Here is a 13,707-nt window from a genome sequence, read left to right as displayed (position 1 = left end):
GATTGAAACATAGAAATATCCAGCACTTCAATATCCATTTATTGTTTGATTTATGAGTTGATAAGTTTATCTTTCAGAGTTGGCCAACTGTTACACATTTTTTCCATAGCATTTAAACAAATAAATAAAAACTTTAACTCATTTTCTGGAACGTGACAGCTTCTTCCCAATGGGGAAGTTGTTTGTTCGACACGAAAAATGTAAACACGAAAATCAAAATTTAATTCAAAATTTGGAGTCATTATTGTCTCTTGAAATTGATTTCTAACTCCAACAACTGAACAAACTCGTTTGGCATCACAACAATACCACAATAATATCATACAATACCTTCAAATGTCTGCTTTTGATGTTGCTGAAGTCTTCTCGGCTCGAGTTCTTCCTGGTGAGGACACTCCCAATACATCTTTCTCCAAAATAATAAAGGCTTTTCGTTCGTTCATTCTTGAGTTCAGATTGGATACACAGTTCATCTACAGAGACCAATTGCGAGAAAACTTGTTGCGGAAAGAGTATAGTCTTGTAGTAGATTCGGATGACTTAATCCAGTTTAATGAAGAGCTACAAAAGAAACTATATGACTCTCCTGCCGAAAACATACCACTTTTTGAACAAGCGATCAATGAGATTGCCAAAAAAATCGCATATCTATCCTCTGATGAAGTTCCAACTGATTTTCCCAATTGCCAACTAATCTTGAAGTCTAATGACAGCTTGATATCAATAAGAGATTTAGATGCCTTTCATATTTCAAAAGTCGTTCGCATCGCTGGGATAATAATCAGTGCATCTGTTCTAACATCCAAACCAACTTCGGTTCAAGTGGTTTGTAGATCTTGCAAACATACCATGAAAATTGCTGTCAATTCTGGTTTTGGATCAGTAACTTTGCCCAATAGATGTCTAGCTCCTCCCAATCCTGGGTCTGAGCCCAACCAATGTCCTTTGGACCCTTATGTCATTGTTCATGACAAATCGAAATTTATCGACCAGCAAATCCTTAAATTGCAAGAAGCTCCAGACATGGTTCCTGTCGGCGAGATGCCTAGACATATTCTATTATCTGCTGATCGATACTTGACCAATAAAGTGGTTCCAGGCACAAGATGCACCATTGTGGGCATTTATTCTATATATCAGTCAAAGGTGAAAAATGTGCAAGCTGTTGCAATTCGAAATCCGTATTTGAGAGTGCTAGGTATTCAGACTGATGTTGACCACACTGCCTCTGGAAACGCTATATTCACTGAGGAAGAAGAGGAGGAGTTTATAAAACTATCTAGAAAACCAAACCTATATGAATCCTTTGCGAAATCCATTGCTCCATCCATTTATGGCAATGATGATATCAAAAAGGCTATAGCGTGCTTGTTATTAAGTGGATCGAAGAAAATACTTCCTGATGGAATGAGATTAAGAGGAGATATAAATGTTTTACTACTAGGTGATCCAGGGACAGCTAAATCACAATTACTAAAATTTGCTGAAAAGGTGTCTCCAATCGCCATTTACACATCAGGTAAGGGCTCGTCTGCTGCAGGTTTAACTGCTTCGGTTCAAAAGGATTCAAGCACAAGGGAGTTTTATTTGGAAGGAGGTGCAATGGTTTTGGCTGACGGCGGTGTAATTTGCATCGATGAATTCGATAAAATGAGAGACGAAGACAGAGTTGCAATCCATGAAGCTATGGAACAACAAACAATATCTATAGCCAAAGCTGGGATTACGACAGTGCTAAATTCAAGAACATCCGTTCTAGCAGCCGCTAATCCAATATTTGGTACTTATGATGAGATGAAAAGTGCTGGTGAAAATATCGATTTCCAAACAACCATTTTGTCTCGTTTTGATATGATTTTTATCGTAAAGGATGAGCATAATGAACAAAGAGATATCTCAATAGCTAACCATGTTATGAATATCCATCTCGACAAAGTTCACCAAGTTGAGGGTGAGATCCCCATTAATAAAATGAAAAGATACATTTCTTATTGCAAAGCTAAATGTGCTCCTAGACTATCTGAAGAAGCTGCTGAGAAATTAGCCTCGTATTTTGTGGAAATTCGAAGTGAATTGAGCAAACGTGAAAGAATGAAAAGTGAACGTTCTTCGATTCCAATCACAGTTCGTCAACTAGAGGCCATCATCCGTATATCTGAGGCATTAGCAAAACTTCATCTATCACCAGTGGCCACTGAAGAACATGTTGATGAAGCAATACGATTGTTTAGAGCGTCTACAATGGATGCTGCTAGTCAAGGAAGCGAAACTAGAGCCGAGTTGGCTTCAGAGGTGTCGAAAATCGAGGACCAATTAAGAAGACGATTACCAATTGGTTGGTCGACATCGTATAAAACTATTAAAAAGGAATTTGTCAACAATAAAGGGTTTTCTCAAGAAGCATTGGATAGAGCTTTATACATTTTAGAAAAGCACGAAACCATTCAGTTCAGGTTTCAAAGGGCCAATGTTTTTAGATGTGGTGCGTAGTTTTTTTGTTTTTTTTTGTCTTTTTTATTTTATTGGATTAGATTTTCGTTTTATATCAATTAATTATGGTTCACAAGAACTGTTATTACTTCATTTACAATGCCTTAGTTGTTCTAGTTTTTCTGGTTTTGTTTTCCAATACTATATTGTTATTTGAACCAAAAATCCAAACTTACAGCTCAAGCTGAAATAAAAATTAAAAGTACGTATATTTTAAAAAATAGATAATTTATAATTCCTAAGAAAATGTTTTTGTTTTTTGTGCTAGTGGAGCAACTATTACAGTAGCCCGATGAAGAATATTCTCAATTCTCACTTTCAACGGTTTAGATTCACAAACAACTGTTAAGTCAAAATAATCAATAGTGGCCTCGATTTTATCTATTTTAATTATTCCGCCAGATTTATCTTTAGTTTCATGAAACCAATCCCCAAATTGAGCTCTCAAAAAACAGGATATTCTGTGTATTCTGGTTCCTATCGAGTAGTCAGCATGTTGCAAAATCAACTGTTTACTTAGTATCTCAGGCATATCAAACTCTTTCTTGAATATTTGTTTCTTGTCTTCGATTTCTGTTTTCATTTTCAGTTCATTTTCTGTTTTCATTTTCAGTTCATTTTCGTTTTCATTTTCATTTTCATTTTCATTTTCATTTTCATTTTCAATTTTAATTTCATTTTTATTTTCAATTTTAATTTCATTTTCATTTTCAATTTCATTTTTTACTTTTATTTCTTTTTCCACTTTAACTTCATTCCCCACCTTTATTTCTTCTACACCTTCTGTTTTAACTTTTGTTTTAGCTTCACTGTTATTTTCAGTTTTAGGTTCGTTTTCATCTTTTAAATCAATTTCAATTTCCGTTATTTTAGAATGATTGTATTCTTCTTTTTTATGATGCTCATCAACGTGTTCACCATCATGACCATGAATATGATCACAAGATTTTGAAGATAATTTGACGGAGGAAGGAAGTGAATCTATTGATAATAAAATTGCAATTACAGAATCAGCTAATGAATCGTTTATAAGACCGCTAGTCCATTGTATTGTGCAAATTTGATCTTCTAAAACAATAATAATATCATCCATTACTTTTAATTCAAATTCATTTTCATCATCATTTAACACTTCAACATAGCCAAACATTTGAATTAAATGCCAATAAAGTATATCTGGACCACAACTTATTCTTATTGTTTGTCTTTCTTTAATCACCGTGGTAGTGAGTCCAGCATATTCTCTAAGATCATCAACCCTTAATAAGTTAAGATCAAAATTCTTAGATACCAAGACGCCAGATACAATTTCGTTTTCTTTTGGTTTAACTTCGGCTATTGAGCCCATTGCTTTTGCAATTTTAATGCCTTTGAATTGTATGTGTAATCTATCACAGTTTCTGGGATTGTAAACTTTGACTTCTTTTTTAGTGTTTTTAAACTTATGATATTTTGACAACAAAGCACTTTTTAATCTACCCATTGGGTTTGATTCACCATGAACCAAAATAATCGATTTGGGATTGACCAACTCGATAAATTTTGAATTTTGATTGAAATCAACATGAGCAGCAAAGGATATTTCTTCAATTTTTATTCTTCTTGTTATTGATTCAGAGCCTTTGACAGCGGGAATTATATCAGGTTCAGATAGTAGGTTTTTAGCCATAGTTCCTTCAACTGAGTAACCAGTCATTAAGACGAGGTTTCTTTCATCTGGAGCCCATCTTTCCAACAATTCTCTTGAAACTCCATTTTGTAGCATACCAGGACTGGCTATTACTACACAGGGGCCCAAATCATCAAATTTATCTAAATTCTTAATGCTTTTTATATATTTAAACTGAAAGGGATTTGAGTTTTGAGATCTAAATTTTTTTCTAATATCATCATTCATCATATTAATATAAGTTTGATATACAGACATACATTTTCTTGTTAAATTCGAAGCGTAAAAAATACCTATATTTTTCAAATCAGGATTTTCAGCCCAATATTGATCTAAGATTAATAAAATTTCCTGGGCTCTACCAAGAGCAAAGACTGGCAATAAAATTTTGCCAGAATTATTTATGGTATTATGAATTAAGCTCGTTAATCTCAATTCTTTTTCGTCTATCTGTTCATGAACTGCAGTACCAAAAGTAGATTCACAAATTAGTAAATCGGGTCTATGAGGAGGAACTTCAGCGGGATTTAAGTGACGATCTTTCTCCCTGGAGTAATCACCAGTAAATAAAATCTTCAAACCACCAATTTCTAAGAGATACATGCAAGCACCAAGAACATGACCAGCGTGATAAGCAGTGAACCTAATACCATCAACTTCAATCGTCGAGTGATAGTCAATTGGTTCGATTCTATCATAAGAATCAGTCAAATCATCGTCGGTATATAGCGTAGAGGAATTATTATTATCACCGATTGAAGTCACTCTAACAAAATCACTTAATAGCCAACGATAAATGGCCTTTGTTGGATGAGTCATAAATACTCTTCCTTTGAATTTGGTATGTTGCATTACATAAGGTAAAGAAGCAGCATGGTCAAGATGAAAGCTTTTAAAAAAATAAATTAACAAAAAACAAAAAAATAAATAATGAACGAGTAAATAAAATAATTTTATATATTAGTATTCAGTCACTTTAGGTAAAAAAAAAACAATTTTGAGATAGAGGAAAATATAATGATATGTTTGAAGAATTAACAAAAAAAATAATGAAAAAAATAATAGTTCAACTGACTAAAAACACCAATCAAGTATGAAATTGTTGTGTAATTTAGTTGAATTATAGTTGAATTAGACGAACACATACTGACTAATGAGTAAAATATCCACTTTTTCCAAATCAAATTCATCATAAAAGGGCAAAGAGGCCATACCTGAATAAGCAGGATGAATTCCAGCATCAAGCTGCAATAAGAGGAATTAAAATATTAGTAAAGCTGGAAATTAAGAATTTTCTGTTTTTGTTTTTTGTTTTATTATCTTGTAAATTTAAAATTATTTTGATTTTGATTTGATTTTTATCTGATTAATGCCGATATTTGAATTTTAATTTTCGGGCTTCAAACAGCTTTAAAGCCAAATCAACTCACAGTTATTAACACTCGATGGAAATACATACCATGACAGTTTTGCCTTTGTACTCAATTATATGACAAGATCTTCCAACCTCATTACCACCACCCAAGCAGTGGAACTTCAATAAATCACTTTCATCAACCTTTGAGCAAACAAAAAAGAGTTAGTAATCAATTGTATAGGGCATGAGAAAAGCAGTAGAATTAACAAAACATACAAATTTATCTTCCTTCTCATCGAAATTAGACATTGTGATGAAGCGTTGTTAGGATTTATCAAGAATGCAATTTTTCATTGACCATTCTGTGCACTTTTGCCTCAGAAAAAGAAGCAATTTTTGAAGCTCAGATCCGGTCAAGTGACTGCGATCCACTGCACTGGAAAACGTGAGTTGCTGCACTATATCGTATAAACATGTATGTTCATATGCATGTGTATATGTATGTAGTGCATATCGTGTCCATAAGGGTGGTTTAAGTCTCACGAAAAGAATTGTGGTTTCAAAGCAAAGGAACCATTGTTGGTTTTATCTCCACCTAAAGTAAAAGATCAGAAAGCCCATAGATAAAAAAAGGAAACAATGGGACTGGAAATTGTGCTATAATAATCTATAATTTTTATATATCTGACTTAGGTATCTATTGGAGGGTTGGCCGAGTGGTCTAAGGCGGTAGACTTAAGATCTACTGGGAGATTTCCCGCGCGAGTTCGAACCTCGCATCCTTCATTTTTGTATTTTTGGCGTATGTATCGACATGGTAAGAAGAAAATGGATGCTACACATTGCAAAATCAGACAAATAAATAAATTAAATCAACCTCTCTAGGTTATGCTTGATTTAAATTCAAGACTTGCCTCAGCTTGCTCAGAATCAAGGTGTTTGGAGTTGTTTTTTTAGGTGAGTTGAACCAGTATTTTATGTAGAGTGGAAAAAGGAATTAAAAAATAGTAAAAAATATGCTATGAAATATAGGTTGTAAAATGTTAAAGAGGCGTTAAATAAAAACACATACAACTGCTCTCAGAAGTTCCAACTGTTGCTTGAGTTATATGACTCTGGTTTGATCACTGCGATCTTCATCATTCAGTTCTTCATTATCCAAAAAAGTCCCAAAAATGCCATAACTTTCTGCTCCAATCTCGCTGTTTTCAGAAAAATGACATCCCTAAGCTATTTTCTATTCCTGAATATATTATCATCTATAGATAAAGGTGATGAACGATAAACTCTGTCCAGTCGAAACCAAAAAGCTATTACATTGGAACTTTTTATCCAATAAATCTCTATATGATTCAAATTATCATTCAGCTTTAATTTTGCTTTTTTGATATTATTTTGCAATATCAAATTTTCAATGATTTTATATCCCTTGGCAACTCAAATGATATAGAACCAAATTCATTGAAACTTAAATCTAAAGTCTCTAATTTTTTTAAAAGGTTAATTTTATGGAATTTATTGATTGACTTAATCCTATTATTTCTTAGAATCAACACTCTGAGATTCTCCAGCAAACCAAGGTTTTTTGGACATTTCAATAAATTCCATGACAAATCAAGATGAAATAGCTTGAACCCAAAGGGTTCAAATCGGATTGAAAAATTTTCAAGATAATTTTTTGAAATAAATAGCCGTTAAAGACTATACGGAATGAAGATATTCCTCAAGTTTTTTATTTTGTTATTATTTAAATTAAGATATTTCAAATTATGTTTCTTATCATTAGGCAGTATGGAAAAGTTTTCAAGACAATTATGTGCAATATTTAACTATTGAAGGGTATTTGGAATTAAAAAATGTTTCAAGCTTGTTAATCTATTATGACTCAATCCAAGATATTTTAATAATTTAATTTCTGATATATCTTCAAAACAAAACTTTTCAATTTTATTGAATGAAAAATCAAGTCTTACAACATTTTCTGGAACATGAATTCTTTCTAAATTTTTTTGAATCGATTATGAATAGCCCGAAGTTTTACTAATTTTTTAAATTTTCCTTTTTTTAAAAAATAACTGTCCAACTTGTTTCTACATATATTTAAAGTCTCAAGATTTTCTAATGCATCAAAATCATTTGGTAGCCTTTGAATCCCTATAAAACTCATGTCCAAGAAAGTTAAAGATTTTAATAAAGTTAAACTACCAATATCATCAATTTTATTTCCAGAAATAATTAAAGTTTGAAGTTCCACTGAGAAATTTCATTAAAATTTAAGTCCGAGTTTTGAAATTTTGTTGATTCTACTATACTATTAATTTTGTTGATTCGGTTAAAGCTAGCATTTAAATAAATTAAATTATTATTCAACTCTTTCAAACAGTCAACATTTTCTACTTGATTGTATGAAAAATCTAGATATTTTAAGTGTTTCAATGAAGCTAAAAATTTAATACTTTCAATTCTATTACATTTTATGTTTAATTTAGATAGGTTGACCAACTCTTTCAAATTTGGAATACATTCAAGATTATTGGAACTTAAAACCAATTCTTTTAGTCCAGGTAATGCACCAATAACATTAATATTGATAAATGAGGTTAAACTGCTGTGCAAATTCAATTTTTGTAACGTTTTTAATTTTAATAAAGGTTCAATTTCAAAAATAGAATTGTTAGCCAAATTTAAACTAATCAATTCAAAGTCTTGTTTAATATTTTCAATATCAATTAGCTTATTATTAGATAGATTTAATTTTTTTAGCTTGGCGAAAGACGAAATTTTGGGTATAATTGACAGTATTGAAGCAACTGTACAATTAAAAGTTGAAAACTCCATAAATGAAAAAAATCCTTTTAAAAAATTCATATTATTAAATTTAAAACCATCATCACAATGTAGCTTATACAAAAAATTACTTCTCAATTTGTTTAGATAAAGATTTCGCTTTCTATGAAAAAACAAATTTCCACTGCAATGTGATTTATATTTCAAATAATATTTAAAATTTCTTGTTGGAAGTTTTGTTAAATCGTCTGAAGTCCTTGCAAAAAAAAGTTTATTGAAAAACCAAAATTTGTGACAATCATCAAATATAAATCCCTTGAGATGAATGAAAAATGATTTCAAGTATTTTGAATGCAAAATAATTAATAATTTCGAAAAAACTTCAAGCATTTCATATTAAAAATTCAAAGTTTTCGCATTAGCAATAATATTAAATTTAATTTTTTTTAACATTTTTGTGTTTAATAGAATAGAAGTTAATATTTGACTCGAGTCTTGATTTAAGTCTGCAATATCTAAATTTATTGTAAGATTATTAATAATTTTTATATGTCCAATATTAATTTTATCAAAATCTTTAATATTAATTTGAACCCAAAAATCTGGCACCTTTAAAAAACAAAACCCAACTTCTGAATAAATGTTTTTTGGGTTAAATAGCTTATAAACAGCATATTTGCTACTGGATAAAGAAATGAAATTAAATAAAGTGAGAGTAGCAGCGATTTGAACAGTTTTAATTTTGGATAAAGTAAGTAGCAAACAAAGATCTTCAGGAAGATGATAAAAAGTCTTTTCAAGTAAGTCAACAGGAAGTTGATCCATTTTAAATAGTATATGATGAGAGTCGATTGTCATTATTATATCAGATAGGAATTCAGCAACGCAATATTCTAATTGCAAAAGTGAAGAGTTGAATATTTATAAGTTGAAGATCCAATTTAATCAATTAAATAATTTTTCATCATTGTTTCATAATAATGAATTCACTAAATCTGTTTCAAATTGCATGTTTTATTGTAAACATAAGCGAATCATCAACATTAACCATTATTATGCCTTGCAATATATTTGTTTTCATTTGATCTGTTTCGGATTATATCTTGGGATCTTATAATGTTGGTAATACGAAGCAAAACCAGTTCTATTATATTTTTGCCCATTTTATTGACGCTGCTTCAGCAAAGAGGGACCCGCAGGCCGAAGGCGTGAAAGTCAAACACCAATAGAACTTCTATGAACCAAATTCTCAATTCTGTGAAGCTCAGGCAAAACATGAGTTTGGACAGAGTAAATCCTACAGTGAATCGACTTGATCTAATTACAATTGACAATATTAACCCAAACCATTCAACCATTATAAATGGTTAAAACTAAATAAAAAAATTAAATGGTCTCTAGCAGGATCGAACTGCTGATCCCCGCGTTATTAGCACGGTGCCTTAACCAACTGGGCCAAGAGACCTTTGTGATGCTTCTGCAAATTTATTAAAATATTTGTAATATTACTATTGTGACTAATTATTTGTTAAAACAATTGATTTTGCCTTGCTGGGTGAACTATTTGTAATAATCTTTAATTTAAAGTTACATAGCAAACTCATTTGTCGTAATATTTCATAAAAGTAGACTGAGATCTTGGGTATCATAGAGATGTAAAGAACTCACTATATAAATCCAAGAGATTGTGAAAACTCATTTCAAAGACCTAATTTGACCAAATTTACCCTGCTTTCAACTTTTTGGATAAAATAAAAACCACAAGATTAATCTTTGCGCTTCTTTCTATTCTTCAATTTGGAATAAGGATTGCAAGAATAATATTTTAGAGTCGTTTGTCTTGATTATGTTTTATAGTTAGACAAGCCAAACCAATGAGCATGAATTTCAGTGATGTGTCATAACTATTGAAGACGTGTTTGTTATTTGAAGTATTACTTTCTCAGGTCCGAGATAAACACTCCCGCTTAATCGCATCCTAATTGTTGATTATTACAAATTGACTAATAGTTTTGATGCTTCATGCCCGGGATATATGTTATATATTTCAATATAAGCCATTATTTTTACAATCCTTTTGTTTGTTTTTTTAAAAAATAACTGCTAAGAGCACACCTTTGGGGGTTCTTGCACGGTGCTGTTTATTAGTCCGTATATAAACTACAAAAACTGTCCCTGTAATTTTACCATGGATGTGAGAAAACCCTAAAGGGAAGAAAACTCACATCAAGGACGAATGAATATAAATAAGAAATAGATGTTATATCGTGTTTACCTTATAAATTGCCATACATGGGTAACAAAAACATATAGTGTCTGTAGGCCCTCTTTTGTTCCTAGGTAATTGTGTATGATTGCAGTCTCAATACAAACGGTTAACACTGTAGGATTTTGTGCTTTGATTCTCTCTTTAATGTCAAGTGGGCATTTGTTGTAACGAATCCATGATCATATAAAGGTAGAGAAGTATATCAGAAAGAAAAACGTAGAAAAGATCGCCAGCCCTTCTTATAGGGAACTGGGTTAGATCACAGAGCGTCACGGGAGCAGACCGGTAACAAATACCGAGGAACCAACAGGAGCCAAATGTAGACATCCGACAGGCTCACAACATGTTTTAGAGGAATGGTGATTTCTGTGTTACAAAAATAATTTTTCATTGAGTGTTGAGTAACTTAAAGAGATAGTGATTTTCGTTTTGTTTCTTGCAGTGGTGTTCCTCCAAAATGGATATATTGGAATTTGTCTTTTGTATCAATTGTTAGCCCGTTTTTCAATGCCCACGGAATAAGCTTGTATAATAGTTTTTGTATCTTCTACCTATTTTTTTGAATTGTTCCTATTGTGTATATAAAAATATCATCAATGTATGTTGTTGAATAAAGTTTGTTTCTTCTAATGAATTCGTTGATTTTTTTACAATCCTAAAAATTTGTCCATTGTAGTTTTACGATTTAAGCTCTTAGTAATATTAGTAATACGGCTAAAGCTTGACATTCTAAGGAAGGTCTCTTGGCCCAGTTGGTTAAGGCACCGTGCTAATAACGCGGGGATCAGCAGTTCGATCCTGCTAGAGACCATTTAATTTTTTTAGTTTTTGCAGAAGAGGCTAGACTTTTTGGCATATTATTTCATTCCATCAAGCTGTTCTCTTTCTGCCTCTTGTGCTTCCTCATCTCCTTTGCTCTCTGCTTCTACGATGATTACTTTACTGGCTGTGAAAAGGCGTCTCAGACAGTACAAGCACTTCATTGTGTTCATTGTTATTTTGTTTATCATCTATTACCTCCAGAAAATAGGTCTGGAAGAGTACGACGACTCCTCCTGGTACACTGTCAATGACTACAATCAAGTTGAGCCCTTCACAATCAAAGACTTGGACATCAATGGCTTTTACCAAAACTATAATCAGGCAAACACCAAAAATAGGGCCAATTCCAATCCTAAAACTCCCAAAAAGAAAAACCATGAGAATGTTCACGATAGTAGTGCGAAACTTAAAAATAAGAACAACAATAAAAACATCAACTTGAGTGATGAAGAAGACAAGATATCAGATCTACAAAGAGACTTACAAAGAGAAAAATCCTTCAGAAAAAAATTAAGCCAATTGACTAGTTCATGCGAAGACTACTTAGATTACTCTCAAGAGATTCATCCTCCTTTATCAAATGGCAATTTAAAATTACCATTTCAAAGACCCTTGAAGGAATGTAGAACTTTTGCTTCCACTGCTGTTGAAAAAGTGATTCTGGATCTTTTACCAAAATTCAAAAATCAAGATTTAGCTAGACTCTTTGAAAACGCTTTTCCTAACACCTTGGATACAACTATACTATATCATAAAAATGTCCAACCTTTTGAAACTTTTGTTGTAACCGGTGATATTCATGCTCAATGGTTAAGAGATTCAACACGACAGTTATCTGTCTATCAACCTCTACTTAAATATGATTCTCTTTTGAAGAAATTGGTTAAAGGTGCAATCAACACTCAAGCAAATTATATTTTGGCCTCTCCTTATTGCAATGCATTTCATCCTCCAATTAATTCTGGTGTTAAAAGACAACCTTCAACTATTGATACTGTCTTTCCAGTTCCCAACTGGAAACATGTCTTTGAATGTAAATATGAACTAGATTCATTGACTTCCTTTTTAACTCTAACAACTGAATATTTCCAAAGCACAAATGATTACTCCTTTGTTAATGATAATTGGATTGATGCCTTTGAAAATATTTTAACCGTACTAAAAAGAGAGTCCTCTCCAACTTTTGATTCAAATGGTAATCTATTACCATTTTATTACACCTTTCAAAGGCAAACTAAATCCAGTTCTGAAACTTTACCTTTACATGGCACCGGCAATCCTGTTAATTTCAACACAAATCTCATTAGATCTGCTTTCAGACCAAGTGATGATTCAACTATTTTTCAATTTTTGATTCCATCAAATGCCCATTTATCTGTTGAGCTATTAAAAATATCTAAAATATTAACCAAATTTGAAATCTTGAAAAAACATGCTGATATTTGTGAAAAAATCGCTTTGAATATTAAAAACTCAATTTATAATTTTGCTGTTTTTAATCATTCCTCAGTTGATAATGACGATAACAATCAGGTGTTTGCTTATGAAATTGATGGATATGGTTCAGCTTTATTTATAGACGATGCAAATCTCCCTTCTTTATTATCATTACCCGATATGGGATTTTTGGATAAAAATGATCAAATTTATTTAAATACGAGAGATCTAATTTTAAGGAACTCAGGCAATCCGTATTATCTAAAGGGTAAATATTTTGAGGGAATTGGTGGTCCCCATATTGGATTGAACAATGCATGGCCAATGTCTCTTTGTGTTAGAATTAGAACAACTGATAATGACGAGGAAATTTTGAGAAATCTTGATTTGTTATTATCCACAACTGGTGGTCTAGGTTTAATACACGAAAGCATTGATGTTAATAGTAAAAATGGGCTAATCTATACAAGATCTTGGTTTGCATGGGCAAATTCTGAGTTTGCTAAAACGATTTTGGATTTAGCTGAAAGAAAACCTCATTTAATTTTCAAGGATGAATATTCAAGCACTCTGTATAGTATTCATGATAGTTTTAAAGATAATAAAAATAATAAAAATAATAAAAATAATAAAGATGGTGATGATAATGAGAAAAAAAGTAATGAAAAATGAAAAATGAAAAATATAAAAAGGGTGAAATAAAGGAGTATTATTTATTAAATTTTTTATTTATTCAATTAGTATAATACTTTTAGTTAAAGATTTGTGTTATTTTATGTATTTAAAACTATTTTTTTATTTAATTTTGATTAGTAGTTAATTTTTATTTCAATTCAGTTATAGTTAATTCTATTTGGCATTATTAATTTTTTTTTT

General features: G+C 31.4%; 6 protein-coding genes and 3 non-coding genes across 9 annotated transcripts; 4 read left to right on the top strand and 5 right to left on the bottom strand.

Annotated features, from left to right (window-relative positions):
• Nucleotides 1–336: 336 nt before the first annotated feature.
• On the top strand, nucleotides 337–2,490 carry MCM5 (MCM DNA helicase complex subunit MCM5; the record flags this gene model as incomplete). Its single annotated transcript, XM_020191867.1, has 1 exon — nucleotides 337–2,490. The coding sequence occupies one exon, from the start codon at nucleotides 337–339 to the stop codon at nucleotides 2,488–2,490; it is 2,154 nt and encodes a 717-aa protein (XP_020046764.1).
• A 213-nt stretch (nucleotides 2,491–2,703) lies between these two features.
• ASCRUDRAFT_76435 (cleavage polyadenylation factor subunit YSH1) lies at nucleotides 2,704–5,840 on the bottom strand. Its single transcript, XM_020193471.1, has 4 exons — nucleotides 5,793–5,840; nucleotides 5,619–5,717; nucleotides 5,307–5,404; nucleotides 2,704–5,048 (listed from the first exon to the last, which is right to left on the bottom strand). The coding sequence occupies exons 1-4, from the start codon at nucleotides 5,823–5,825 to the stop codon at nucleotides 2,729–2,731; spliced, it is 2,550 nt and encodes an 849-aa protein (XP_020046763.1). The 5' UTR covers nucleotides 5,826–5,840; the 3' UTR covers nucleotides 2,704–2,728.
• Nucleotides 5,841–6,218: 378 nt separating this feature from the next.
• ASCRUDRAFT_t102 lies at nucleotides 6,219–6,302 on the top strand. Its single transcript has one exon. It is a non-coding gene; the product is annotated as a tRNA-Leu (tRNA).
• A 1,043-nt stretch (nucleotides 6,303–7,345) lies between these two features.
• On the bottom strand, nucleotides 7,346–8,354 carry ASCRUDRAFT_8675 (leucine-rich repeat domain-containing protein; the record flags this gene model as incomplete). The annotated part of the gene is made up of 3 exons (XM_020194932.1): nucleotides 7,346–7,511; nucleotides 7,601–7,769; nucleotides 7,829–8,354. 3 exons carry the CDS (start codon nucleotides 8,352–8,354, stop codon nucleotides 7,346–7,348), a joined length of 861 nt encoding a protein of 286 aa, XP_020046762.1.
• A 345-nt stretch (nucleotides 8,355–8,699) lies between these two features.
• ASCRUDRAFT_8674 (uncharacterized protein) lies at nucleotides 8,700–9,161 on the bottom strand (the record flags this gene model as incomplete). Its single annotated transcript, XM_020194931.1, has 1 exon — nucleotides 8,700–9,161. One exon carries the CDS (start codon nucleotides 9,159–9,161, stop codon nucleotides 8,700–8,702), a length of 462 nt encoding a protein of 153 aa, XP_020046761.1.
• Nucleotides 9,162–9,694: 533 nt separating this feature from the next.
• Nucleotides 9,695–9,768, bottom strand: ASCRUDRAFT_t97. The gene has a single exon. It is a non-coding gene; the product is annotated as a tRNA-Ile (tRNA).
• A 701-nt stretch (nucleotides 9,769–10,469) lies between these two features.
• Nucleotides 10,470–11,141, bottom strand: ASCRUDRAFT_76433 (uncharacterized protein). The gene has a single exon (XM_020193470.1). The coding sequence runs from the start codon at nucleotides 10,897–10,899 to the stop codon at nucleotides 10,720–10,722; it is 180 nt and encodes a 59-aa protein (XP_020046760.1). The 5' UTR covers nucleotides 10,900–11,141; the 3' UTR covers nucleotides 10,470–10,719.
• A 168-nt stretch (nucleotides 11,142–11,309) lies between these two features.
• Nucleotides 11,310–11,383, top strand: ASCRUDRAFT_t103. The gene has a single exon. It is a non-coding gene; the product is annotated as a tRNA-Ile (tRNA).
• A 515-nt stretch (nucleotides 11,384–11,898) lies between these two features.
• On the top strand, nucleotides 11,899–13,422 carry ASCRUDRAFT_27806 (glycoside hydrolase family 125 protein; the record flags this gene model as incomplete). Its single annotated transcript, XM_020190017.1, has 1 exon — nucleotides 11,899–13,422. A coding segment is annotated over one exon (1,524 nt), but the record flags the coding sequence as incomplete, so codon positions are not given.
• Nucleotides 13,423–13,707: the final 285 nt, after the last annotated feature.

This window comes from Ascoidea rubescens (genome assembly GCF_001661345.1).
Source record: "Ascoidea rubescens DSM 1968 unplaced genomic scaffold ASCRUscaffold_8, whole genome shotgun sequence".
Lineage (NCBI taxonomy): Eukaryota > Fungi > Ascomycota > Saccharomycetes > Ascoideales > Ascoideaceae > Ascoidea > Ascoidea rubescens.
The sequence above is the reverse complement of the archived record's forward strand: the minus strand, read 5'-3'. Positions and strand labels throughout refer to the sequence as shown.

What these genes read in the sequence shown, in the direction of transcription:
- ASCRUDRAFT_76435 (XM_020193471.1), bottom strand. Translation starts at nt 5,825, where the DNA reads ATGTCTAATTTCGATGAGAAGGAAGATAAATTT. An exon ending in ACAAAGGCAAAACTGTCATG is followed by an intron (nt 5,405 to 5,618) that starts GTATGTATTTCC and finishes CTCTTATTGCAG; the next exon opens with CTTGATGCTGGAATTCATCC. An exon ending in GATATTTTACTCATTAGTCA is followed by an intron (nt 5,049 to 5,306) that starts GTATGTGTTCGT and finishes TTTTTTTAAAAG; the next exon opens with CTTTCATCTTGACCATGCTG.
- ASCRUDRAFT_76433 (XM_020193470.1), bottom strand. Translation starts at nt 10,899, where the DNA reads ATGTCTACATTTGGCTCCTGTTGGTTCCTCGGTATTTGTTACCGGTCT.